At 57.4% G+C, this 25,105-nt stretch overlaps 1 protein-coding gene across 8 annotated transcripts in view; it reads left to right on the top strand.

Moving 5' to 3' along the window:
- Nucleotides 1-25,105, top strand: part of Tns1 (tensin 1) — a 208,404-nt gene that overhangs the window by 119,924 nt on the left and 63,375 nt on the right. For all 8 annotated transcript variants that reach the window (XM_071619622.1, XM_071619620.1, XM_027941869.2 and 5 more), the window contains 12 exons: nt 4,004-4,053; nt 6,260-6,440; nt 8,442-8,492; nt 9,538-9,660; nt 10,031-10,095; nt 11,567-11,650; nt 15,132-15,244; nt 15,636-15,696; nt 15,888-15,963; nt 16,511-16,640; nt 18,427-18,492; nt 19,581-19,697. In XM_071619622.1, coding sequence (XP_071475723.1) covers nt 4,004-4,053; nt 6,260-6,440; nt 8,442-8,492; nt 9,538-9,660; nt 10,031-10,095; nt 11,567-11,650; nt 15,132-15,244; nt 15,636-15,696; nt 15,888-15,963; nt 16,511-16,640; nt 18,427-18,492; nt 19,581-19,697 — 1,117 coding nt within the window. The remainder of the gene's footprint in view (nt 1-4,003; nt 4,054-6,259; nt 6,441-8,441; nt 8,493-9,537; nt 9,661-10,030; nt 10,096-11,566; nt 11,651-15,131; nt 15,245-15,635; nt 15,697-15,887; nt 15,964-16,510; nt 16,641-18,426; nt 18,493-19,580; nt 19,698-25,105) is intronic.

The raw sequence follows: 25,105 nt of genomic DNA on the forward strand, positions 1-25,105 counted from the left end.
GATGGAAGGCCTTTTATCTTTGTAGGAGAACGTTTTGTTGATCTGGGATGAAGGTGTGTGTGAGTTTGTGTGTTGGGTGGGTCAGGGTGTTGTCTGGTTTGGAGACAGAAGGGCACCATGAGTCTCGCTGGTCTGGTTGAGGGAGTGTGTGGAAGGTGAGCAGCCTTCCACAGGGGGCAGCCCCGAAGATGGCCCGCAGATTGCTGGGGAGGAAGGACGCTTTGCTCCTGACTCCCGTGGCCACCCTTTCTGACCATTGAGGTGGCCCCCTGGCCAGCCGCGGGCTCTGCTGCTGTCCTCGGGTGAGGAGCGCGCCTGGCGGGCTGCTCTGTTAATGCGTCTGTTGTGGAGCTGTCCCCGCCTCTGGCCAGCGGCCCAGGACCAGCACCGGGAATGGCTGCCACCCCACCCCAGAGCTGGTGCTCAGCGCAGTGTGTGGACGGTGCGCTGTGTCGCACTTTGTTTTGGAAAAATCCAGGCTAGTGAGCAGGAAGGAGAGAGGAAGGGATGTGGCTGCAGGGGGCTGGCGTGAAAGTGTGGCCACAGCCCCCAGAGGAGTCGCTGGAATGGGGACAGGCCCTGAGGTCGGTGGTCACCAGTCTCGGCTGCCTGGCACGACCCCTCCACGCCCCCCTGCTCCTTACAGACCCTCCTCTCAACCCCTGGGGACTCGGGGTCAGGAAACTTTTTGTTTTGGTCCCGAGGTGTGGTGTATGGGCTGTGGACCTCGAGGAAGGCTGGGCTTCCCGCCCTGGCTGTGTAACAGGGAAGAGGCAGCAAATAAAGGGGTCTCCAGGGTCGTTGACCTTGAGTCACCCAGGAGTGTCTGAATGAGATCAGACTCCGCCTGCCGTGAGGACCAAGGCAAAAAAAAGTTGACAGTCTGTAGCAGGAAGGATGAGGGATAGATACCAGGAGGAACTTCCTGATCATGAGGAAAATAAGACACTGTCTGGGGAAGGCTGTGGAACCTCCTTTCATGGTGCTCTTTTGGCAAAGGAGAGACTGTTTTGGAGATGAGTGTACGGGAGGGTTCTGTTGGGAGCCTAAGGAGTTGGATCAAAAGTTCTATTATTGGTCTGTGTCTTGGGAGGAGCTAGGAAGAAGTTCAAAGATACGTGAGTTAAGGACTTTGAGATCCCCAGAGAGGAAAAGAATAGGATCCCAGGCAGCGGGGAATTTATTTTCCTTTCTAAAATAAAGTTGGTGTCGTCCTCTAGTCGTTTTCCCCAGGGCTCTGAGTGGGGCAGGTGGAGACCCTGTAAGCACCATGCTGAGCCCATTTCACAGATGTGCCAACAAGACGGAGCAGCCCTTCCCCCGGTGGGTCCCTTAGTGGACAGGTTCACTGTACAGCGTGGGACCTGGGGCCAGGGACCTACCCCTCCACTCCCGAGAGCGTGACCTGCACGGAGCCGGGGCCCCTGACAAGGGAACATCCCGGTGATTCATGGTACCCAGATGCCTGGAGCCCTGGACCTGTCCCCCCACCCCCCTCCCGGGCCTCTGCAGAAGCCTACGTGACTAGGTGTGCTTCAGCCCCTGGCGGGAGGTCACTTGGGTGTTCTGCCCTCCTCCGCTCTCTGAGTTGCTGTGCGCCTCCACCCGACGCGGTGCCCCTGCACGTCTGCTCCCTGCAGCCAGGGTCACGTGCCCCGCGCCCTGCAGAAAACAGGAAGCCCCATGGGTTCGAGGGCAGCCCAGTGATTCATCAGGGGATGACAGTCCAGCTGTTCGTCCCCATCCTCTGCAGTGGGGTCAGTGTCCAGGGCAGCTTCCTGCCGGCCTCCCCGCCCCGCTGCCCGGTGGAGCAGAGCAGGCTTGGACTCTGCCTTATCACCTCTGGAGGCGGCGTGGCCAGACTCTGTTGGGGCCAAGTTTTTATTTATCTTGCCCGGCTTTTTTTGGGGCGGGGAGGCTGAGGAATGTGGAGTGTCGTAAGGTGGGGAAGAGGGCGGTGGGGAAACGGGAGCCAGGTCCCTGGCCCTGCTCCCTCTCCTCGCCCCTGCGCCTCTGGAAGCTCCAGCCTCCCCGTGGCTCCCAGTTCCCTGGCCAAGCTCGCCTCCGTCCACCCCACCGTCTCCCTCGGGCTCTCTTGGACCCACGTTCTTGGCCACACCTCAGGCCTTGGCTGAGTTGTGGCTTCCAGTTGTTCGAAGCAGCTGTGGTGGCTTCCTTCAAAAGTGGTTGTGGATCAGCAGCAGATGAAACCCAAGGGGTTATTTATAGCAGGGTGGCCCGGGGACCTGGAGCCAGGCCCGGGCCTGGGGAGAGTCAGGGACTCCTCATCAGGGACCAGCGAAATGAGATGGATGAAGTGTTGGATTTCTGCGCTCCTCTGGGTGGGTAGGTTTGGAACAGACTGGTTTGGGGCTTGAGAACCAAACAGCCCTGTGCCCCCCACCCCCTGGCCTGACTCATGCAAACCCGAGTCCTGGGGCCAGGAGAGCCGCGGAGGCTGAGGAACTCTCCGCCCAGCAGCCCCACTTGGCTCTTCAGTCCTCGCGCTGTGGTGGCTGCTGAGCCGCTGGGATCCAGAGCAGCCCAGGCAGGCACTCTGGGCACCACCTTCTCCCGCCTGCCTGGGGCAGCCGGTGAAGAGCCCTCCTCTCCGCAAGCTGCCCTAACTTTAGGCTCAGCCGGGAGCTGGGCCTCAGGCCCACTGCCCACCTCGCAGGCACTGCAGGGCCGGCAGAGGGTGAAGGGGCTCCTCGATCAGGTCCCAGGTCGGAGACTGAATCCTGCTTGGCCATCAGCTTCCCAGGGACTAGGGGGTGAGTCACTCTGCTCTTCACGTCTCCCTCCTTGGCAGACTGTGGTCCTGTCTTCTCCAAGAGCTGGCTGCTAGTGGGTGGTCAGGGAGGGTGGGTTTGGGGGAGGCATGTGGGTACCGTGACACTTGGAGGGCTTGGGCCACCTCGACACTGGGTGTCCTGATTCTGCATCTTGTGAGGTGGTTATAAGGGTAGAGGATGCTGGGAGTAGGGGATGCAGGGTTTGGATTTTTTATAGGGGGAACTGTCCCAACTGCCCTTCCAGCAACTTCCCTTTGAGTTGCGCTTGATTCAGTGGCAGTGACGGGAGCACCAGCTGTCATCTGCTGATGCCAGGCATAAGGAAAGGGCGTTGCATGCACGATTCCTTTGCATCCCCACGCGAGTCTGGAGGGCTGTGCCATCTTACGCGTGACATTTCACAAGGCTCAGGGGGTTAAGTCACCCTCAAGGTTGCCCAGTCGGGTGCTGGACCAGAGCCTGGGGTCTTGAGGGGCTCTGGTGCTGTGCTCTCAGGGGTTCTGACCCTCTGCTGCCCTGGAAGGTTTGGGGCACCAACTTGGGTCCGTTTGCCTAATCGTGTGCAGTGAGCCACCCAGGAATGGAGTGGGGAGCGGGGGTCATAGTCACTGCATTCTTAGGAGTGTGGCTCAGTGCCGTGGTCCTTGGCTCTGTTCGAATGTGACATGCCTGGCTGTTCTGTCTCAGGACTCTTGGCTGAATGACGGGATGTGGCTGCTTTCAAGGAGGGGAGGGTGTGTGGGATGACAGTGTCAGAGAAGACACGTCCAGAGCTGGACGGGGCACCTCGCCCTCCTCCTCCAGATGCTTTTGGGGTAGTCTGTATTCTTAGGGTCCTACTGCAAGGGTCCGGGAGGTCAGTGGAAAGTGTGTGTCTGTCCCAGTTAATGGAATTTTTGTGTCCCCAGTGCAGGTGGCACCAGCCTGGGAGGGGTGTATTTCTCAACATTGGGGACTTCTTCCTTCTGTCCCTTTGGGGCTCGCCCATGGGCAGGCGGGCTCACGTGGGATTGGCACTGACTGTTTTTGGCTTCGTGTTGCTGGGTTGCTGAGGCGTCGGGGTGGCAGGGCTGGAATGTTGGCAGAGAAAGGAGAAGAGGCTGTGTGCTTGGCCGCTGCCCTGTCTGCTCCCGCTCACGGTTCTCGGCTGCTCCCCTCCTGCGTCCTGCCTGCCCCCCGTAATGCTGAGTCTCTTCTCTCTTTCCCAGGGCTCCACTAGAGTCACCCCGAGTATCCAGCCCCATCTGCAGCCTGTCAGGTACGCCTGGCCCACCGGGGAAGGGGCAGGGGTGCGGGCAGTGGGGTCACTGTGGGTGTTCTTTATAAGTCTTACCCTTGGGTCCCCAAGACTGAAGTCACAAAGTGAAGGATGGGTAGATGGCCTTGGCCACCATCACTTTTCGTGTTCCAGGGCTAAGCCAGACCTTGAGCTCATTCTTTATTTACCTGCATGAGCTCATCGAGGCCTTGCACCAGCCCTGCAAGGTACCCGCGTTGGCAGATGAAGAACTGAGTTTCAGAGGGAAAAGGTGACTTCTTAAAGGTCACACAGCCATCCAGAAGCAGGAGTGGGGACCTCTGGCCTCGAGGCCTGTGCTAGATCTCCTTGTCCACGGATGGGGTTTCCGATGGTGGGGAGGTTTATAAAAGGGGTCTGTGTGTGTGTGTGAGGGGTCCCCAGGGGGCCGTGCCTCACCCATCCAGACTGATATATCTGCGTCCATATTCTCTGGCTTGGGTCCCCACCTTCTCTGCCTCACCTTCACCCCCTGAAGCTTTTGGGATTAGTGAGAATGGCAGCTTTGGCGGGGGGCTTAATCCCCTGGAGGTTGTGACTCAGCTGCCCACCGGTGGAAGTGGGTTTTTAGAGGACCCTCTCTTTCCCCTGTGGCTGTAAACAACTGACTTGGGGCAGCCTGGGTGTGATTCTGAGTTTGCCCAGCTGGTGGCGCTGTTCTGCCTTCGCATCCTTCCTGGGAAGGACCCCGAGCGCCAGGCAGGTCAGTGCCCAGGATGGGCTGCACCTGACTCTTGCCGATGGCGACAGCGTCCCCCTTCCTTCCCCTGCTGTGCTGAAGGAGAAGCTGGAAAGAGGAGCTGACCTTCAGTGTTTGTCTGATAGTGCAGTCCCTTCCCTGGAGCCAGGACAGAGGGGCTCTGGAGGGTGGGGAGGAAAGTGGACCAGGCTTCCTGCTTTCATATCCCTTTTGGGGGGTGTAAGTGCTTGTGACTTCTTGTCCCAGGCTGTCCTTGGGTCAGCATGGTCCTGGGGTCTGAGCCCCACACCAGTGGCTGCTGGGAGAAGCTTATCATGGGAACAAGGAGTCTCGGGGGCTCAGAGGTCCAACTCACACTGGGCTCCTTTCCCCTGACCTCTGTTCCATCTACCACTCAGTCCCCTCTCTGTCATCCCACCAGGGAGAGGCCATTGTCATCCTTGACAGGCCCCTTTCCATCCCCATTTAAGCACCTGGGACCTGATCAACCCTAATGGAGATCTGGATTCTTCTAGGCTCCTTGATGTCCTGGGGCTTGTATTCCCCAGTGCCAGAGTCCCCATCCCTTTAAAATACCCTGGCCAGTGCCGTGGTATCCTGCTGTGGTGGAAGGTGAACCAAATGGAATCCAAGTGTTGCCGACCTCGGGTAGAGAGGACAATGACACCAGAGGTGACAAGGTGCAGCGTGGGAGGGTGCGGCTGCCTCCCGAGGCCAGAGGGGGCTTCCCCAGTGCATCCTGGACCCTTCCCCTGGAGGAAAATCCTGGAGAGGTGTCAAGATACGAGTCCCCTGCTCCCCTTACCCGGTGCCCAGGGGAGGGCCAGCTGCCCAGCCCTGGGGTCTCCCCACCTCTTCTGAGAACCCCCCACCACAACAGCACCAAAGACTCTGCACTCCCTTCATTTCCTGGATCCTTAGAAACAGGGAGGCCACAGCCGAGAAGCAGCTCTGGCAGGTGATAGCAGAGCCAGAGGCCAGGGGAGCCAGGGAAAGGAGGACAGGAGCCGGCCTGCCTCCCAGGGCTGGAATGTGCACTGTGGTCTGGCTCACCTGGAGCCTCGGGGAGCATGTCACCTGAGCTTCCCTTCTCTTGGGAGGCCTCCCGGCCCCTCCAGAGCTCCAGCAGAGAAGACGGCCGTCCGGGGTGCTGGGGTGCTGGGGACCACCCGGCCCAGCTCTCTGTCCTTTCACAGGTTGAGTCACAGGTTGATGGGGACCTGGAATTGGGGTCCTCGTCATTTGGTTGTGACATGGTCTGAGGTCCTCGCCAGCCCCTGCCCAGCTGTCTGTCTGGTGCTCAGGCTGGCTGCATAGGCTTTGCCACGGGAAGCCTCTGGCCTTGGCCCTGGGCTGGGGATCAGCATGCTCCGCGGCCTGGATGTGGGGAACCCCACGAGGTGTCGGGGTACAACTACCTGGTGCTTGTATCGGGAGATTCTGATGTGGACCCCCATCTTCCCACAGTCCCCCTAGAAACCTGAGTGTGAGCCGGACCATGGAGGACAGCTGTGAGCTGGACCTGGTGTACGTCACAGAGAGGATCATTGCTGTGTCCTTCCCCAGCACAGCCAATGAGGAGAACTTCCGGAACAACCTCCGGGAGGTGGCCCAGATGCTCAAGTCCAAACATGGAGGCAGCTACCTGGTGAGGACAGGGCACCCTTGATCTGGTGCCCCTCTGCCCTTTCATCTGCGGGCGGCCTCTTCACTCCTGGAGTCTCTGTCCCCCGGTCCTTGGCCAGTGTGTCCTCTTTCCTTTAGCTCTGGAATCTCATGTGGCCTGAGTTGTCACTCCCTTTCCTGCCTGAGTCCATTCTGAGGAGCGTACCTGCAGCCAGAGTGTCGCACTGGGAAGTGTGTGTGTGTGTGTGTGTGTGTGTGTGTGTGGACCAGAAAAGAATAACAACCCTAGTTCATGTCCTTAAGCACTTGCTATAAGCCAGGCCCTGTTCAGCCCTGGAAAGGGGACCCTTGCTCGAGCAGAGGTGAGGTATTTGCCTCAGGCCACGGGGTCAGTGGCAGACCCAGTCCAGCATCTGTGCTTCTGAGAAGTCTCTGGGCAGAGTCGTGGTTACATGTGTCTTTGGAGACCTGGTGGCTGGCTCAGAAGACACCTGACGTGGGTGGGTGGCTGGTGAAGGTCCCCTCTAAAGCAGGAAGGCTGACCTGGCCCTGGCTCCAGGTCGGTGTTGCAAGGGGGTGCATGTGAGCTGGACCCACAGGCCACATGTCCCCTTGAAGGGGTGCTGCAGGGGAGCAGAGGTGGGCAGGAGGAGGCCATGAGGGTCCTAGGGTTGGGTAATGGACGACCACAAACTGCATGGATTCAAACGACAGAAGCTTATTGCCTCTCGGTTCTGGAGGCCAGCAGCAGAAATCGGGGCGTCCTCGGGCCATGCTCCCCTTGAATCCCCGAGGGAAAGTCCTTCCTTGCCCCTTTGCAGCTTCTGGTGCTCCCAGCACTGGCTGGCTCCCCTTGGCTGGGTGCATCTCTCGGTTCTCTGCCCCCTTCACATGGCTGTATTCCCTGTCTCTGTGCGTCTTCCTCAGACTGTGAAGACATTAGTCATCGGGTTTAGTGCCCAGCCTAAATCCAGGATGTCTGCTATCAAGATCCTCAACTACTTACAAAGGACCTATTTCCAAATAAGGTCACATTCTGAAGTTCTGAGTGGGTGTGAATTTGGGGGGCACTGTTCAACCCACTGTAGAAGCTCGTCCACCTGCTGTACTGGGGCATTGTTAAGAGCCGGGCTTTAAACGTCCAAAAGCCAGGGTTCCAATTCTGGCTCTGTGCTCACTGTTTCTATGATCTGCCTCAGGCTTCCCCTCTGTAGAATGGGCCTAGCAACACTCTCCTTTTTAGGGCTATTGGGAGAGAGAGGTAGGGTTGGCAGAGGGCGAGTCCTCATTGAGTGGCAGCCATGGTTAATATGACAAGGTGTGTTTCTTTATGGGGTGCAGGAGTGGACGAGAGCCGCCTGAGACCCTTCCTTACTTTAGGAGTCCAGGATTCCGTGTCACCTCTGTGCTCTGTCCTGGCTCCCTCCCTCCTGCTGGGTGTAGGTTCTGCTCTCCCAGGAGGTGACAGTGGTTTCCCCAGCTGTGGGCTGGAGGTGGGCAGCTCTGCCCACCCCTTAGGGGGTGGAGAGAGGACTGACAGAGACTGGGGGTTCCACAGGGTGCAGTCAGGCATGGAAGGGCCTGTGCTGGGAGGGGTGCGTCCCTGGTGTCTGGTGAGGAGACGTTGCATTGTCTCAGGGGGAGGCTCGGAGTCAGCATGTGACGCGGAAACCAGAGACGGCCACCAGCTGTCCTTCAGAACCCCGGGCTCCCTGCCACCTTTCCCTTCCTCTGGTCAGGATGTCCGCGCGGAGGGGCATGCCTGGGGCCTGCATCTCTCTTTCCCCTTTTCCCTGAGGACCTCATTTGAGCTCTCGTTGGTCAGTGCGTGTCCATGGGTGCATCCAGTCTCCATCCGGGGATTGAAGATTCGAGGCAGCACAGGTGGTCCAGGGAGCCCCTGGCCCCGAGAGCTCAGCGGGCTCTTGAGAGGAGTGGTAATGACACCACCCTCCCCAAGTGACCGGGGCTTCCTGGCACCCTCTGCTCTTCACTCATGGTCACTTTCTCTGTCTCCTCCTAGCTGTTCAATCTCTCTGAGCGAAGACCTGACATCACAAAGCTCCATTCCAAGGTGAGCTGACGGCCGTTTTGGGGTGACTTTCCTCCTGGGAGAGGAGAAGAGACCCCCTTCCGTGGTTCCCTCATTGGAATCTTGGGGGAAAGCACCAAATGACAGTTGGAAAAAACTACTTAAAGTCCAGGTGCCATCTTAGATCTGGAAAAGGACAATAACACATTGATTAATTCCATAATGTAAACTGCGGGGGGCAGAGCTCGGTGCAGTGGCGTCCTACCCGGGTCCGCCCCCCGGGAGCCCGCGAGGCCTCTGGAGGGGGTGGAATTGTGAGATTTCATGCGGTTGGGCATGGCAGCTTTGATGTTCCTGCCACAGTGACTACTTGGTCTGCTCCGTGGGTTGTGCGGGGCTTTGCCACGAATGTCTGCCCCCATCCTGGATTCTGGGGCCTGTTGCTGTGTGATCTTGGGCTGGTGGCAGACTTCCCAGAGATTGCACCCCTGAGAGTGGGTGGTCTGGGTTAGGTGTGCTCCAGGGGACCCTCCAGGCTCTCGTTTACTTTAAGTCTGTGAGTTTGGAAAAGTTCTGAGGAGCCAGAAGACCTTCAGACGGCTTTCGACTGGCTCCCAAAGTGGGTGGCCTGACTGTCCAGGGCCTGGAGGAGAGCGGTGAAGCCACAGAGCCCTTTGCCTTTCCTCTCCTGTCCTGCTACAGGCCTCGGGGCCATGGGTGGCAGGGGAGCTTGAGGGCCATGCTCGTAGCTCCTCTGAATGTTTGAGCTCACTCACGAGCTGCAGACCTCAGGGTCCTTGCCTCCAAGCCTTTGCTTGGCACATAGATGAGGAAACTGAGGCTGGGAGGGGGGACATGGCTCGCCTTAGACCCCACAGTGAGTCTGGGCTGGAGCTGAGACTTGGGCCTGGGGGCTCCATCCTGGCCCATGACCTTGACCTCCACACCTTGCCTCCCAGCAAGGCTGACAAGCAGGGAGGGACTGTTGGGCTGCTGGGACCACCTGGTACTGGTGGTTGGTGCGCAGTGCCCCGGTGGCCGGGTTGACTCCTGGGTGTCCTCTTCTCTCTCCTGGCTCTGGCCTCAGGTACTGGAATTTGGCTGGCCTGACCTACATACCCCGGCCCTCGAGAAGATCTGCAGCATCTGCAAGGCCATGGACACCTGGCTCAACTCAGACCCGCACAACGTCGTCGTGCTACACAACAAGGTGGGGGGTGTTGTTGTGGAGGGGGCTGCGCATGCGTGGGCACAAACTGAATGGACTTGGAGGAGTGTGCGAACCTGCCTGTCTCGGATTGCATGAGCACCCAAGTCCATCAATGTGTTTTTACCATTCTAGGGGACAACAGATTCTGTCCCAGGGGTCACCTCCAAGAAGCAGGGGACACCAGCTTAGGTCTTCGGCTCTTTTTGGAGACTCGCTCCCCCTTGCCTCCCTCCCCGGCGTCTCCTTCCTCCTGCTCTCTCCTGGAGCCGCGCCCCGCTCTCCAGCCCTTGCTCCCTTCCCTCCTAGGTTTCTGGACAGGCTCTGGGGCGGCAGGGCCAGCCTTAGACATAAAGCCTTCTTCCTCTTCCAGGGAAACCAAGGCAGGATAGGGGTGGTCATCGCGGCTTACATGCACTACAGCAACATTTCTGCCAGGTAAGGGTGCCCGGAGCCTCCCGCCCTCTAACCATCAGCAATAGGACACCCCTCTTCCCACCCACCCATGGTCCCTGCCTTCCCTGGGCTGGGAGGATCTGTTAGAGGGCATGAGAGGTAACCAGGGGGCGTGGGAGACTCAGAACAGGAGATGGTGCGTGCCAGGGCCCTGAGGCAGCAGCCTGTGCACGGAGCTCAGGAGCCAGGGGTATTCACCCATCTGGAGCCCTGGTGGGGCCACAGTGGGGGCAACCCCAGTCATGAACACCCCATCCAGCCAGCTTTTGGGGGCCACTTGTCCTTACCCAATTGCCTTCTGATTCCCTGGAAGAGCAGGTAGAAACACTGGATCAGATCAGAACCTGGTGGAATCCTCTAGAAGTTATGTCATCCATCCCTCTGCCTGTGGCCAGCAGGGCCCTGTTCCCACTGGGTGTTTTAGAGCAAGAATAGGAAACAGACAGTGGATGATTCCGGTTCTGGTTCCGTTCTGCAGGAGGCCAAAGATTCATCCACTTCCTCATTTATGTCAGCCACGACTGTTGAGCAACCCTTATGCCTTGCACCATAGTAGGGAAGACTGCAGAGGGCAAAGTCCTTGCGGACGTTAACTAAGCAATTACATCAGTAGCATCTGGTGGCGGTGACTGAGAAAGAATAGAGACAGGGAAAGACAGCGAGGGAGGGGTGCGTGGTCAGGGAGGGCCTGGGGGACAGGCGACCTGGTGCAGACACCCCACGCAGGGCTGAGTCCCGTGAAGTCTGGGGAGGGTCTCGCAGGCCGAGTGCAGGGGCAGGACCCAGCCCATGGTGGGGGGGGGGGGGTGGTGCAGGAGGCTGGGGCCTTGGAGCCAGGGAAGGTGGGTGGGGGGAGCTGGAAGGACAGAGCCATTTGGCCTTGAGGGCCTTGCTGAGGACCTTGGAAGAAGTCACAGGAGAGTCAAGAGCAGAGAAGCTGCGTGATCTGTCTTTTCATTTCAAAATGTTCTCTCTGAGCGCTGTGAGGGTGAACCTCTGGCAGAGGGCTAGTTTGATGACCTGGGAAGTCCAGCCCAGCGGCATCTTCTTAGTGACAAACATGCCCTGTGTGCCTCTGTGTGTTCACATGTGCACCTTTTTGGGTGTCATCTCCCTTAAGCTCCATAAAGCTTTTGAGGAAAGTGCAATGATCAGCCTCACTGGACAGGTGAGGGAGATGAGGTCGAGAAGGGCACACGGGGTCAGTAATGGGGGACTTGGTGCGGCTCCCAGGCCCCCTGGCTCCGAAGTCCCGGGCTGAGCACTGCACCTCACAGGTTGGACAGATGCTGGAGCACTCTTCTCCTGAAAGCTTCTCAGCCCAGCAAGCCTGTTCCTCCTGCTGGGCACCAGGGCTGCTGGTGGGCTCTGCAGCTCTAGGAAGCAAGAGTGGGGAGACAAGGGGCCCTGGGGTGTGGGGCTTGGCTTGTCCGACTACTGTCTCTCCCCACAGTGCTGACCAAGCTCTGGATCGGTTTGCAATGAAGCGGTTCTATGAGGATAAGATCATACCCATTGGGCAGCCATCTCAGAGAAGGTGGGTCTCCAGGTCCTGTGTGTGTGTGTGTGTGTGTGTGTGTGTGTGTGCGCGTGCGCACTTCCTGTCCCTGGGGAGTCTTGTATCCTCACAGGGGGTGGAGCGGCTGCTTAGGGAGAGGTGTGTCCAGCACATGTGCTCAGTCTGGAGAGGACACAGGTGAGCCCACGGGCAGGCTGAGTGTGCCCACAGGTTGGCGTGGCAGTTGGTTCCTGAGGCCTGGGTCAGAGCGCAGACCGTCCCAGGAGGGCATCAGTCTGGGGATAGACGGTGCCTCTTTAAGAAGGCACGTGCTGTCCTGGCCCTGGTGGCTGGATTGCTTCAGCGTGTGGATGAGTCTCCAGGAAGCTGATGTCACTGCCACCATCATGGAAGGTCACAGAGACTCAAGATAAGAGTCACCTTCTACTGGGAGAGTTTAAAATATTTCTTGGGGGGCCCGGAACCACATGGGCATGTTGGAGTCTCCTAAGAGCCCAGGCAGACGCAGGATGGGGATGGATTGATTCATTCATTTGGCAAAAGTCGAGGTTCTCTACTACAACCCCACGCACTGGGACATCTAGGTGAACAGGACACAGTCCCTTCCCTTAGTGAGCTGGTGGTCGGTTGAGAGAGATGGACTTTAAACATGTGACCCTGCATACAGGACAATGCCATATAGCAGTGAGTCCTCAAAGGGAAGAGAATGGACCGCTGCAGAGACCCAGGGCTGGTGGCAGGGGAATGGGGCTGTTCTAATGGGGACAGCTTGGAGGACCTCTCAGAGGAGGCAATTTCGTACGCTGAGATAATGCTTAGCTACCAAATGAAGATCTAGGCATCGTCCTTTGACAGATGAGAAGCCTGAGCCCAGGGAGGGGACATGGCCAGGAGAGAGGCCAGGCAGAGCTGGACGGTACGTGGAGGACTAGAAATAACCAGGTGGGACTCTGGGTGTGCTGCCCACTGTCCTGAGGGATTCTGCTGTGTGGACAGCATGTTCAGTGATGCCTGGTCCATAGGAGGGGATGGGCAATGTCAAGGCCAGGTGGACATTGGGGAGGCTACAGGCAAGATGGTGGGTTAATGCAAGCCCAAACTGTTAGCCTAGAGCACAGGACTCAGGCCCCTTGGCTATGTGGCCAGGACTGGTGGGCCTGCCACCCGCCTGTGACGTGTCAGCACTGTCCTACTCACTGAGGATACAGTGCTAATTTGTCAAGCAAGGACATGGAGTTGACTTCTAGGGGATGACACCCAATTTCACAAACAAAAGGTCATTTTGGACAGTGACAAGTGGCTTTGAAACAACAAACAAAGGTGGAGGGCGAGGGGGCAGATTCCAATGGACAGGCCTCCCGAGGAGGTGACAGGAGGTAGGATCTGAGAGGGAGAGGGACCCACCCAGTGAAGGTCCCGGGGAAAGGATCCAAGCAGAGGTGCAGCAAGGTCAAAGGCCTGGAGCGCAAAGCATCCTGGCTGCTTTGTAGCCCCTTGGAACTATAGGTGCAAGGCCTGGACCTCCCCAGCCTCTTCCTGCAGGGGGTCCCCAGTATGTGTCCCACCACCCTCACCTCGCTTGGCTGGCCTGAAGCTGGCTGCCACGGACTGTTCCTGCCATCACGGCAGGAAGCCCAAGCAGAAGCAAGTGTGTCCTCAGGCAACCCAGTTGTCACAGAACAGCTGAAGGCCAACCTCTGGGTCAGCAGTCAGAGATGGGCGTCTTTCTGGGCAGACAGTTCTGGCTAGGCCTCCAGACGGAGCAGCCATGGGTCAGTGAGAACCTTCCCAGAAAGGGGAGCGCTGGTGGTCAAGGACCAGTTCCCTGGTCCCTGGTGGCCATGCATAGCTGCTGCTGGTCCTGGTCCTGGTATGGGCCTTGACCTTGAAGGATGAGAGCTACTAATGGAGAAGCTTGCTGACCTGATTCTTGGAGGTGGTGGAGCAGCAGAGGCCTGAGATGGAGAGGCACTGATGTTACCGCTCAGCAAAGGGGTTGTCCGGGTGTTCCCCTGTGTTCGTGCACGGGGCTGCGGGGCGTGTCTGTATGTGCACACTATCTGTGGCTGCCCGGCAGCTCCTATCTGCCCCTGCATCTGCCGAGGGCCGGGCCTCTATCTGCCCACACGTGGAGTGCAGTTGCTGGTTGCCCATGCGTCTGCTGCTGCTTTCCCGCCATGTTGCTGGTGCGGCTTGCAGGGAATCTGGCAGCTGGAGGAGAGGAGAGCGGGAGGGGCAGAGGGAGGGGCTGTGCCTGTAGCTCCTCCATTTATTGTCACGCCCCCCCCCCCTGCTCATTGTCCCCAGCACACAGACACATCCTGTTGGCACGATTGGGAGATCTGATGGGAACCGCCATTCTAGGTTTCCGGTTTGAATAATGGGACTGGGGGCTGGGCAGGGGCCTGAATAGGAGCTGGTGCTGCCCATCAGATTATCTTGCTTGGGTAGTCCAAGGTGGCCCCACCCAGCCTCAGGGACAGAGGCCCACTGGTCTGGAGGTGGGCCAAGGAGCCAAGAGACAGGCGGGGAGCATTGTCATGGTCAAGCAGTTCCTGTCCCACCCCCCAAAGCCCTGTTGGCTCCTGCAGAGCTTCAGGATGTATTTGGTTGGTCTCCCTGACTCAGCCTGGCACCCTCTGGCCAGTCAGAAAGAGAGGAAGTGCTGACCCATCAATGGTTAGTTCTGCCCCCAGTTCAGAGGGTGCACTGAAGCCCAGGCTGCTTCCCCTCTCCCTCCCAGCCCCAGCGCTGTGTGTTCTTGCTGTGTGTCTCCAACAACCCTTTCTGGGCCTGCTTTCCCCTCACTGTCTAGAAGAAGGGGAGGTGGGCTAGTTTCTTCCATTCTTCCAACAACATCTTTATTTTCAAAATTGGGGGATGCTGACCCTAGAGAGAGGGATATTTATTCAAGTTAGTTATCACAAATATCAAGTAAAGTGACAGAAACTGATGGGCTCCATACACTTTAGTGACATAAAGTGAAGGACTGTCATGGTTAAGCTCTTGCTATTTGCTGGACTCACGTGGATGGTGGGGCCTAATGGGAAGCTTGGTATCAGGGTCCACATTGGCCTGGTTTGGCTCCATGTGAGCTGTTAGAGCTGCTTGCTGCCTGGGCAGCCTGCCTTGTGCAGGAGGGAGCTGCTAAAGGATGAGGTGCCTGTCACTGTCAGGGGTCAGGGAAGAATTTTGGTCCCCAGGAGGTTCCTGGGCAGCAAGGGAAGCAGGAAAGAGATGCTCACATTCACCACCAGGGGGCGCAGGAGAACGCCAAGTGGGCTGTTAGCCCTGATCCACTCGGGATCCTTTACCTGCTGTTTTCCCTGTGGGGCTCCGAGCGGCCAGCTACGCCTGCCCTGGGGCCCAGCCCTCAGCTGCCAGGAGCCCTGGGTGGGGGCCAGAGTTGTGGGGTGCTGAGTAAGAGGGAGGTGGGAGCCACGTTCTTGCAGATGGAAAACCAGGTCCCTCTCCCTGAAGTCACCTCTCCCTGCCCCAGGTATGTGCATTACTTCAGCGGCCTGCTCTCTGGCTCCATCAAAATGAACAACAAGCCCTTGTTTCTGCACCATGTGATCATGCACGGCATCCCCAACTTTGAGTCCAAAGGAGGTACCTGCCCCGAGCCCTCCCTGGGGCCTCCCTTCCCCTCCTCCCTCCTGCCTTGGGTCTTCAGAGGCAGCCTTGGGGCGGGAGGAAGCAAGTCAGCAGCAGAGTCCTAAGGCTTCCACTGGAGCCTCACCTGCATCACTTCCTGAATCTTTTTGAGCTCCAGTCTATTTATCTGCAAAACGAGCTTGGTATTTGCAGTCCCTTCTGGCAGATGATGTTGGCGGTGGCAATGTCTTGTCCACTTAAAATGCCTTTTGAATAAAAGTTAGTATTTCTTCTCCTTTCTGCTTGCTTTTTTTTCTCTGTCCTCATACCCCCCTTCCTTTCTTCCTTCCTTTCTCGCTTTGTTTTCTCCTCCGCCTGCTGTTCCTAACACCACCTTCTCTGACAGGGTGTCGGCCTTTTCTCCGCATCTACCAGGCCATGCAACCTGTGTACACGTCTGGCATCTAGTAAGTATTCTATGGGAGGCCAGGGAGGGCCACGGCCCAAGGCCGGGCGCAGGGAAGGTGGGAGGGAGGCTGCCTCGACTTCTCGAGAGCAGCGGGGAAGGGAGGCAGTCAGGGAGGCCCCCGCAGGCCTGGGCAGAGGGGCAGAGGGAGAGCAGCGGCACTCTCTTCCTCTGCCACCCTCTGTGCCTTAGCAACATCCCGGGGGACAGCCAGACGAGCATCTGCATCACCATTGAGCCAGGACTGCTCCTGAAGGGAGACATCTTGGTGAGTGCCGCCCTCCGTCTCAAGCCCACCCTTTTCCCTTTCGGGCTCCTTCTTACCCTAGGGACAGGACAGCCACTCCCGGTGGGCTCAGGACTTGGAACTGAAGGCTCCCAGGGTTCCTTCAAGACCTTCCGGTCTCAGACAGCCCTGGCCTGGTCCCTTCCCTGCCCTGGTGTCCCTTCCCTGGGCCGACCTTTTGTCCTGGGACATCTCCAGGGAAACCCAGTCAGTGTGAGCTGATACCACCTAGCTCCCTCCTGGTGACAAGGACCCCCCTCCATGCTAACTTCAGCCGCTCTGGGGCACTTCAAACCTGCTTTTCCTTTTGGGATTCCAATCTGTCTGTGGGAACTTCTTGGCAGGACAGTTTTGTTCCTACAAGTCTCTCAGGTGTTCTAGAATCTTCCCCAGAGAGTTCTAAGTTCCTGTTTGGTGTTGGTGACTGCTCTTTCCTGGGTTTGCGGTGCCCCTTTGGGCTCCGTCTGTGGAGCAGACCAGGAGGCTCCCTGAGACCCCACCTCCCACCTCTGTCTCTCCCCACCCCCAGCTGAAGTGCTACCACAAGAAGTTCCGGAGCCCCGCCCGAGATGTCATCTTCCGCGTGCAGTTCCATACCTGTGCCATCCATGACCTGGGGGTTGTCTTTGGGAAGGAGGACCTCGATGAGGCCTTCAAAGGTGGGCCCCAGGGTGGGGCTGGGGCGGGGCTCGTGGCAGGGAGGAGAGCTCAGGTTCTGGAGATGTGGTGGGCATGGGGGCCACCATTTTTGAGCCACATGGTCTGCCAGGATCTTCTTGGTGACAGTGGGAGGGCATTGAGAGAGAATTAGGAGCCAACCAAGGCAAGTGGCTAGGACTCAAGTGGAGGAGGTTCCTCCCCAGTCCCTGGCCTGTTTTGTATCTCATACTCTCCGAGGACTTGGCCCATGTCTTCTTTGCCTGGTCCTCCCGGTTGGTCTTATTGGCAGACATTTTTTCAACCTTGGCTGGGCATCTGTACCAGGCTCAGTACTAAGTGCCGGGGAATCAGAGTCAAACACAACATGCTCTCTGTTGGTGGAGCTAAAAATCTAGGGGAGGCAGCTCTAGAAGGGACCGTTACCCCCCGGGGCAGAGGAGCTGTAGTGGAAGGGCTGTGGCGACAGGAGGCAGGAGGAGTGGGCAGGGAAGGTTTGGTGTCTTTTGCTGCTTTCTTCTGTGCATCTGAGGTCCCATCTATATCACGCTCAGGCCTGGGCTTATAGATACACCACCCATCCATCCTCCATCCCTCCAGCCATCTGCACATTCATTTATCCAACTGTTCATATACCCATCCACCTATCCATTCATCTACCCACCACTTGCCCACTCATCCATCCATCCATCCATCTATCTATCCATCCATCCATGCACCCCCTCACCTATTCATCTATCCATCCATCTCTCTAACCACCTACCTGCCTACCATCCATCCACCCGTCCACCCATCCCCACCCACCTGCCCGCCCACAGAGTCTAAATGACAGGTGTGTGCTAGACGCTAGGGATTCAAAGAGAAGTCAGGCCTCTGGGAGCTCACAGTCTCCTGGGAGAGAGACATGCAAACCTGACCCTATGAAGTGAGGCCTGCAGGAATGGACACAGGCGCTGGCCTGGTGGGGTCCCACAGAACAGATGCCGTCCTTGCTATGTCCTCTTCCTGCAAGCAGTAGACAGTGATCAGCATCCAGACTGCGCTCAGGCAGAGAGCAGAGGGAGACTGGGCCACCCAGAAGGGGCAGGTCCCCTCAGTAAAGTCTGCTCATTCAGGGCAGGGATGGCTCTGAGATGAGTTCTCCTTGTATCTGAGCCGGGAGGGCAAAAACAGATGGTGCTCTAATAATTACAGAGCAGACAGTCACTGCCATCAGTCTTGAGGAGGAAAAATAAAGATACTGCTGATAAAATAAATATGAGGTTGGGGAGAAGCAGAGCACAGGAGGTTCCCAGATCAAGAAGTAGAGGCTGAACTATAATATATATAGCTTCAAAGGTAATTGGTGGGATAAACAAATGATAAGCTAACCAGATCTGAGAAGAAAGGAGGTGGGGTATAGGAGCCAAATCATTCAGCTTCATAGTGGTGAATCAATGAGATGATTTAAAATGTATACAGAAATACTGGCATGAAATAATGGGTGGTATTTAGAATCATAAAGGTCGCTTGCTTGTAGAACCCGAAATAGAAATGGCTAGAAGTGGTACCTTAGGCAGGTAGGACTGGGGCTAGGGTGGGCAGGACATGGGATTTTGGTGTTCATGTGTAATTTGAGTTTAGATACATATTAAATGCTATTTTATTATTAACCATGTGTATGTGTATGACTTAATTTTTTTTTCCAAAAGAAATGAGTTTTTCTGGTTAATATTTATGGAGCCCTTTTTGGGGATTCATTGCCCATTTTTGTTTTTTTTCCCTTCTTTTTTTTTTTTTTTTTTTAAGATGACCGATTTCCAGAATATGGCAAAGTAGAGTTCGTGTTTTCTTATGGGCCAGAGAAAATTCAAGGTATGCATCAAAGTAGAGTTCATTCTTGCAGCCCTTCCCTCCAGGCTCCATGTCCCTGTCCTGCTCCCACCATCCTCCCACTGGGCTGCTTTACGATGACCAAGTTTCCTGTGATTGAGAGCAGGCCAGCAGTAAAGGATCTGAGTATCAGAGTGGACCCCTAGCTAAACATGAACCAGTGACTTACTCTCTGGATAATAAAAATAAAAAAGCAGACAGAGAGGCGCTGAGTTGGATAAACTGTTCTGGTCCTGTTAGGTCACCATTTGGTTATATTCAGAAACTGGATGGAGGGAATAGCCAAGGGGGACACTCCAAGGTGCTGGATGGATGATATTTATGTGAACTGAGGTGATTCAACCTGAAGCCCATTTAATAATAGCCTTTAAGTCTCTGGACTCTAAATATGGAGCCCAGTTGTTATTCCTCTTAATTGAGAACAGGATGGGAGGCGATGCAGTTAGGTTACAGGCCGAGGGACTCCAGACTGAAGGACTGCTGGGCCCCGAGGTAACTCGCCCTGAAGGCCAGTCTTGCAGCTGTGCTGTCTCTGAGCTGTCTCTCGGAGGGTGGGGAAGAAACTTGGCTCTCCCTGCAAGTGTCTGTCAGGAGTGCAGAGCGTGTTAAGTGGGGGCAGGTGCACGACCTTGTAGAGGCTTGTGTCCTCCAATGTCAAGTCTGTGGCTTCCCTGCCATCACTGATCCCAGGAAAGCCTGTCCCATAGCCCTTTTCCCAACTCCAGGGCAGATTCGCTGCTCTCTAGGCCCTGCCCCAGGGCCCCACACGAGGAAGAGGCAGATACCTGGCAGGGCTGTCCCCGGCTGTCTCCTGGGGTCTGCATTCCTTAGTGCCCTGTCCTGACTTACCCCTCTGACCTGGAAGGAGCCTTTTCAAGAATGCACGCAGTCAGATTCCTGGCTCCTCCACCTAACTGAGGCCACTGCTCCCGCCCGCCACGCTCCGGAACATGAGAGGTCTCTTAGGAGCAGCCTGGGGGGAGCTGTTGGCTTTCTGTTTTTCCAGCTGCTGATCTCTTTCCCTGTCCCTACTGTCCCCTGCCGGCCCCCACCTTTCCCATCCCGCTCAGGCATGGAGCACCTGGAGAATGGGCCGAGTGTGTCTGTGGATTACAACACCTCCGACCCCCTCATCCGCTGGGATTCCTACGACAACATCAGTGGACATCGGGAAGATGGCATGGAGGGTAGGTGGGGACCCGTGTGCTGGCCCTGTCTAGGCTGCCCAGCCCTGGCTCTCGTGGCCTTGGCTTTCTGGGAGAGGTCTGGGAGGTCTCCTTGGAGGAGGTGGCCTTATGTGAAGCTTGCGATACCTCCGTGCTGCAAACAGGGCACTTGTTGCATTTCTTTTAAACCCTCTGCTGCCGGCTGCCAGTGTTCCCTGGGGTCGGAGCGTGGGGAATGCAGACGCTTAGGGCCAGAGAGCTTTCATCCAGGGCCAACGAAAATGTTGGAGAGCTGGAAACCAACCCACCAGCTCTGGGGTGTGGAAAGGAATCTACAGAACTGAAATGGATGCATGGTCTGGCTGCAAAACCTGACATTAAGTCACATGGCCCCTGCAGCGGGGTCAGCTCCGGAGAGTTACATGGGAGTTCTAGCTGTTTATGTGGCTTATTTGAATGTGCATGAGGGGGCGGAGCCCAGGGACTCTTGGGACATCCTGCTTGGGGTTTGGACCCAGGCTTGTTCTCCTGACTTGGTGAAAGGACCCCAGAATGTTGGAGCTGGGGGATCGTCTGGCTAGTGGGGGTAACTGAGACTCGGAAGGCAGGACCTTCTGATTTATCCCCACGACCCAGCATCGACTACTTGGTCCCTGCCCCCACGGAAGCCAGCTGGGACCCTGGGCCGCGTGGCTGTGCGGGGTGAGGGAGTGCCCGGCCCGAGGGCCTTCTCTCTGCCCTCCTTGCTCTGTCGCCTTGTCTCCTGCCCTGATGGCTCTTCTCTGAAGCCTCCTGGGAGAGGGATCAGAATGAGCCCCTGGCATCACGGAGGCAGGACGGGGAGCGGGTGGACGAGATTCAGGGGCTCCGGAGGGTGGGTGCTCAGGTGCGGCACTGCAGGTTTGTGGCTTGTCCTCACTACCTACCTGAGCTCCCTGCCCCTTCCCAGTGCCATCTCGTCCCTCAGGGCCCAGCGTCCTCAGCCAGAGACACCCACCCACGCTCTCCCTGCCCACTGGGCTGTCCCCCCCGCCAGCTCTGCTCTTCCCTGCACCCCACCACCCTGTGCCAAGTGGCCAGGGAGAAAGCAGAGGGACGGAGGGCCGCCAGCCTCCTTGTTCGTCGTCCTGGGGATGTTTGCATTTTTAACAAGAACACTTGGCAATTTGAAGGAATTTGTAATGCTTCCCGCCTCTGCCTGATGCAGATTCAATGCGATGATAAATGTAAAAACATCTAGTGAACCAAGAAGTGCCAGGCAAATAAAAGGTAAAACAATTAAAGGCACTGGGAGGACGAGGCTGAGGGAGGGAAGGAGAGCAGACGGACGAACCAGAGGAGGCTGGGGACGTCGGAGGCTGAGGACGCGGGAGGCTGGGGAGGAGCACAGGGGCTGGCGTGGAGGCCCTGACTGCTCTCCTGCCCCTGGCCCTGCCTCCTCTCCCCTCTGATCTGCTCCCCCAGGCAGGGGGACAGAGTCAGCGGGACCTTTGGGACCCGCTCGTCCTACCAGGACAGAGGGGCTCCTGTCTGGAGGCTGAGAAGCTGGTGCTCTGCCTGCAGGGGGCGCTGCTCAGGGCTCTTCTGCCCTCTTCCCTGGCCTGGCCTGCTGAGGGCTGGGACAGTCACCAGGGGAGAGCCACTCTCTGCTCCTACTGTGTGCTCTCTGCTGCTGGCTGTCCCAGAGTGCAAACGGAGCCAGTCCTTGGGCAGGACAAGTGACCAACCCCAGTCCTGCTCCTGGTTGGTGGCATTTCTGGAAGACTCCATTATGCTTCCTAGAGGTAAAAGGAGACAGGGACACTGGAGGCCTGTGTCTCTCCCTGGTGGTGGGCGACCCCTCACAGCTGGGGTGGGGGGTCTAGAACGCGTGACTCGGGTGCTCAGGAGATGCTGGAGGGGGTGTGGCTGTTCCCTGTGGAGGTCCTGGGCCGGCTGGGCAGGCTGATGGGAGGTGCCCTGTGTGTGGGGTGAGCACGCGGGCTCCAGAGCCAACTGCTGGGGGCAGATCCCTGCTCCCCCTTCATAGCGCACCCTCTTGCTCAAAGCATTTAGCCTTTCTGTTTCCTTGGTTTCCATGTCTACACAGCTGGGACAATATTATTCACTCTGTGGGATTATCGCAGTGACGTTCGTGAGAGGAGGTTTAGTATAGATGCTAAGAATGCAGTGCCTGGAGCCAAACTGCTTGACTTCAAGTCCTTGACAACATGCGGGCCCCTGGGGCCTCGGTTTGCTCATCTGTAAAATGGGAATTACTCAACAAGTCTCTTGGAGTGACTGTGGTGTTTCCACAGAGTGCCTGACACATCAGTAGGCCTGTTCCTCAGAGCTCTGCAGACCCGCATGGCTAAGGGGGAAGACTGGATTTACCACGCTCCAGTCTTGGTGTCAAGAACTCGGTGGTTGCCGTCTCTGTGAGATGGGTGGTGTTATTTGCCCTGATGGGGAAACTGGGGTACAGATGGGTTCAGTAAGCAGCTCAAGGTTGCCAGGCAAGTCGAGGGCACCTCTGGGCATGGAGCCAACCACAGTGCTGACCATGGTGCTGTCCAGGGTGGCTGACCTCCCTGGGGGCCTGTTCTGGGCATCTCGCTCTGTGCCGATATCTTGGTCCTCGCTGGAGGCAGGAGGAGTTAGACCAGGTGGGTGGGCCATGGTGTGTAGCACCCCAGAGACCACAGGCTCCCTCAAGGCAGACTGGGTCTCCCCTCCCGGTACCTGCGGGGTGCTCAGGAGTGCCCTGGGAGGGGCCAGCCTCCCCAGGTAGGTGGAGGGTGGTTGTCCAACGTGAGATGAGGCCATTGCTGGAAGTGGCCACCTCCCCTGTCTGTTTCATGCGTGCTGGAGGAGGGGGACAGGAGAGGAGGGGACAGGAGAGGCCAGCCAGTTCCTCCAAAATCCACTGGTGACTCAGAGCAGGAGGCGGGGCATCAATCGTCTCTGACCTTTGTCCTCTTGAGTGACCTGCGTCTGCACTTGGCCCCTCTCTCGGCTGCACTCTGCTCAGAGCTCCTGGTGACCCTGACTTGACCACGTTTCAGGAACTGCTCTGTTGAAACCCTTCCTTGCTACCTGCGGCTCCCTCTTCCTGAGCTCCAAGTTCGACTCAGGCCCTGGGGCATGGGGACACTCAAAGCCCCCTTTCACTGCCTCAGTACATCCCTGATCAGTCTTGATGGCAAAATGAAGGAAGAAAATCCATATCAGGTCCCCTGATTCTCAGGAGCCTGACCTCCCAGGCTGGGGTGGCTGAGGTGGGACATGACGCCCGTCTGACGCCCTCCTGCCACAGCGAGGTTCCCTCCCATGAAGGAACCCACCTTGGCGTTAGCTCGGCTCAGGCTGTACCAGTTCCATTGTCCCCATCAAGACCTCAAGGTCAGCAAACCTGCAGGGCCGTGACGTAAGAGGTATGATGCTTGGATCCGGGAGTGTTTGACTGCAAATCCCTTCCTCCCGCAAAGCTCAGCTCCCACCCCACACCTGAGGGGGCTCCTTCAGGGTGTAGTCCAGCTCACCACCACCCAGGACAGGCCCAGGAGGTAGAACCACAGAGAAGAGGGACAGCTGGGCCTCTGGGTAGTGACCTGCGGCTTATGAAGGGCTTATGAAGGGCAATTGAAGAAGGAGGTGGGCGGGGCTTGGTGGCACAGGTCTGTAGTCGCAGCTCCTCTGGAGGCTGAGGCAGGAGGATCACTTGAGTTTAGGAGCTTGAGACCAGATAGTGAGATGTGCCTAAAAGAAGGAAGGAAGGGAGGAAGGAAGGAAGGAAGGAAGGAGGGAGGGAGGGAGAAGGCCGGGGTGTGGTGGCTCCGTGGTAGAGTGCCTGCCTAGCATGCTGCCCTGGGTTCAATCCCAGCACCAAATAGAAAGAAGGAGGTGGAAGTTCAATGTCAAGGATCTCTGACTAGACCCATGGCTCCAGGGGGCAGAGGAGTGCCTGCCATCTTGGGAGACCCCTCTCTCCTAGCAGAGCCGTCTGGGGATTTGATGGGCTGATGTCTCGTCTGTTCTGGCCCCGGAACAATGTGCCGCAGTCTGGGGGCTTGAAAAACAGAACTGATTCCTCACTTTTCTGGAAGCGGGAAGATCAGGTGTGAGTGGCTTGTAGATGCCGTCTCCTCCCCGTGTCTTCGCACAGTCTCCCCGCTACGTGTGTCTGGGTCCTAATCTCCTCTTCTAAGGACAATGGCCAGATTGGAGTGGGCCTATTTTAGTGACCCCATTTCACCTTAATCACCTCTTTTAAGATCCAACCTCCAAACGAAGCCACATTCTGAGGTCCTGGAGTTAGGACGGCAGCGTATGAATCTGAGGGGGACAGTTCAGTTTCCTGGGTCCCATGCAGCCGGATGCCCAGGGCCTCTGGTCTTGAGGGGGAGGAGGTGAGGGTCTAGGGGGGTCTGGGGAGAGACCGGCCCCCACCGATCTCCTCCTTATGGGCTGCCTCTGCCTCTCTCCAATTTGGTCTGGAGCCTGCCAGCTCAGCGCCCTGGCTGACACCACCGTCTGCAGCTTCCAGAAGCCCCATTAGTTCCTTGGCCTGAGTTCTGAAGCCCCATGCCTGGGCCCCAGTGCCCCATGGGTGGGAGTGGGGTGGCATTTTTTGCCTATGCTGCACAGAGAGTTTCCAAATTCCTCCGAGCGTCCAGGGCTAGCCTTCTCGGAAACAAGGTGTAAGCACAGGGTAGGCTGCCCGCGGCCTCGAGAAACCCAGAGCCTGGCCAGGCCCTTTCCTCGCTGCCCACCCTCTACTGCCCCCATTCCCTGGCCTACTTGGGCACTGAGCTGTTGTTAAGGAGGGGACTAGGGGCTGGGGCTGGGTAGTGAGGGGTGGAGAGGTGGCCGCTCAGGACAGGCGGGAGGGAGCAAGTCCCTGGGCCTGGCTGGGGTGGCTAGTATCCATCCCACCTGGGCTTTGCCATTACGTGCCCACCAACCCTTCCTTGGCATGGGCAGTCCCAGAAGAGCAGGGGCTGGTGGTAAGGGGCCTGTGGGGGACCATTTCTGCCTCTCCTCCAGGTCTTCTGAGACTTCTGGGGAAGTCTCCTTCCTGGGGCCTGGAACCCCTGGTGTGATGACTTCCTCTGAGATGGGCTTGTCCAAGGACTCTGTCTTTTGTTTTGTTTTGTTTTTTTAAGCAAGAGGGAGAGAAAGGGATAGAACACAGAGGCAGAGAGTGAGGAGAGAGAAACTGAAGTGTGCATGGAGTGGTAGAGACAGACATGGACGGACATTGGCCTACCAGGCAGGAGATTTGAATTCTAGGTGTCCATGGGGACTACTTTCCTTGGATATTCTTTATTCCTGATAAAAGGAGAGAGTTGGAGTAGACAACATGGCTTACCATTTCTTTGAGCTCAACCAGTGTTTCCCTTCATGGATCATAAGGAACTGAGATGAGCCAATTGAGCTTCCCTCTCAGA

The sequence above is a fragment of the Marmota flaviventris genome, chromosome 11 (genome assembly GCF_047511675.1).
Source record: "Marmota flaviventris isolate mMarFla1 chromosome 11, mMarFla1.hap1, whole genome shotgun sequence".
Classification (NCBI taxonomy): Eukaryota; Metazoa; Chordata; class Mammalia; order Rodentia; family Sciuridae; genus Marmota; species Marmota flaviventris.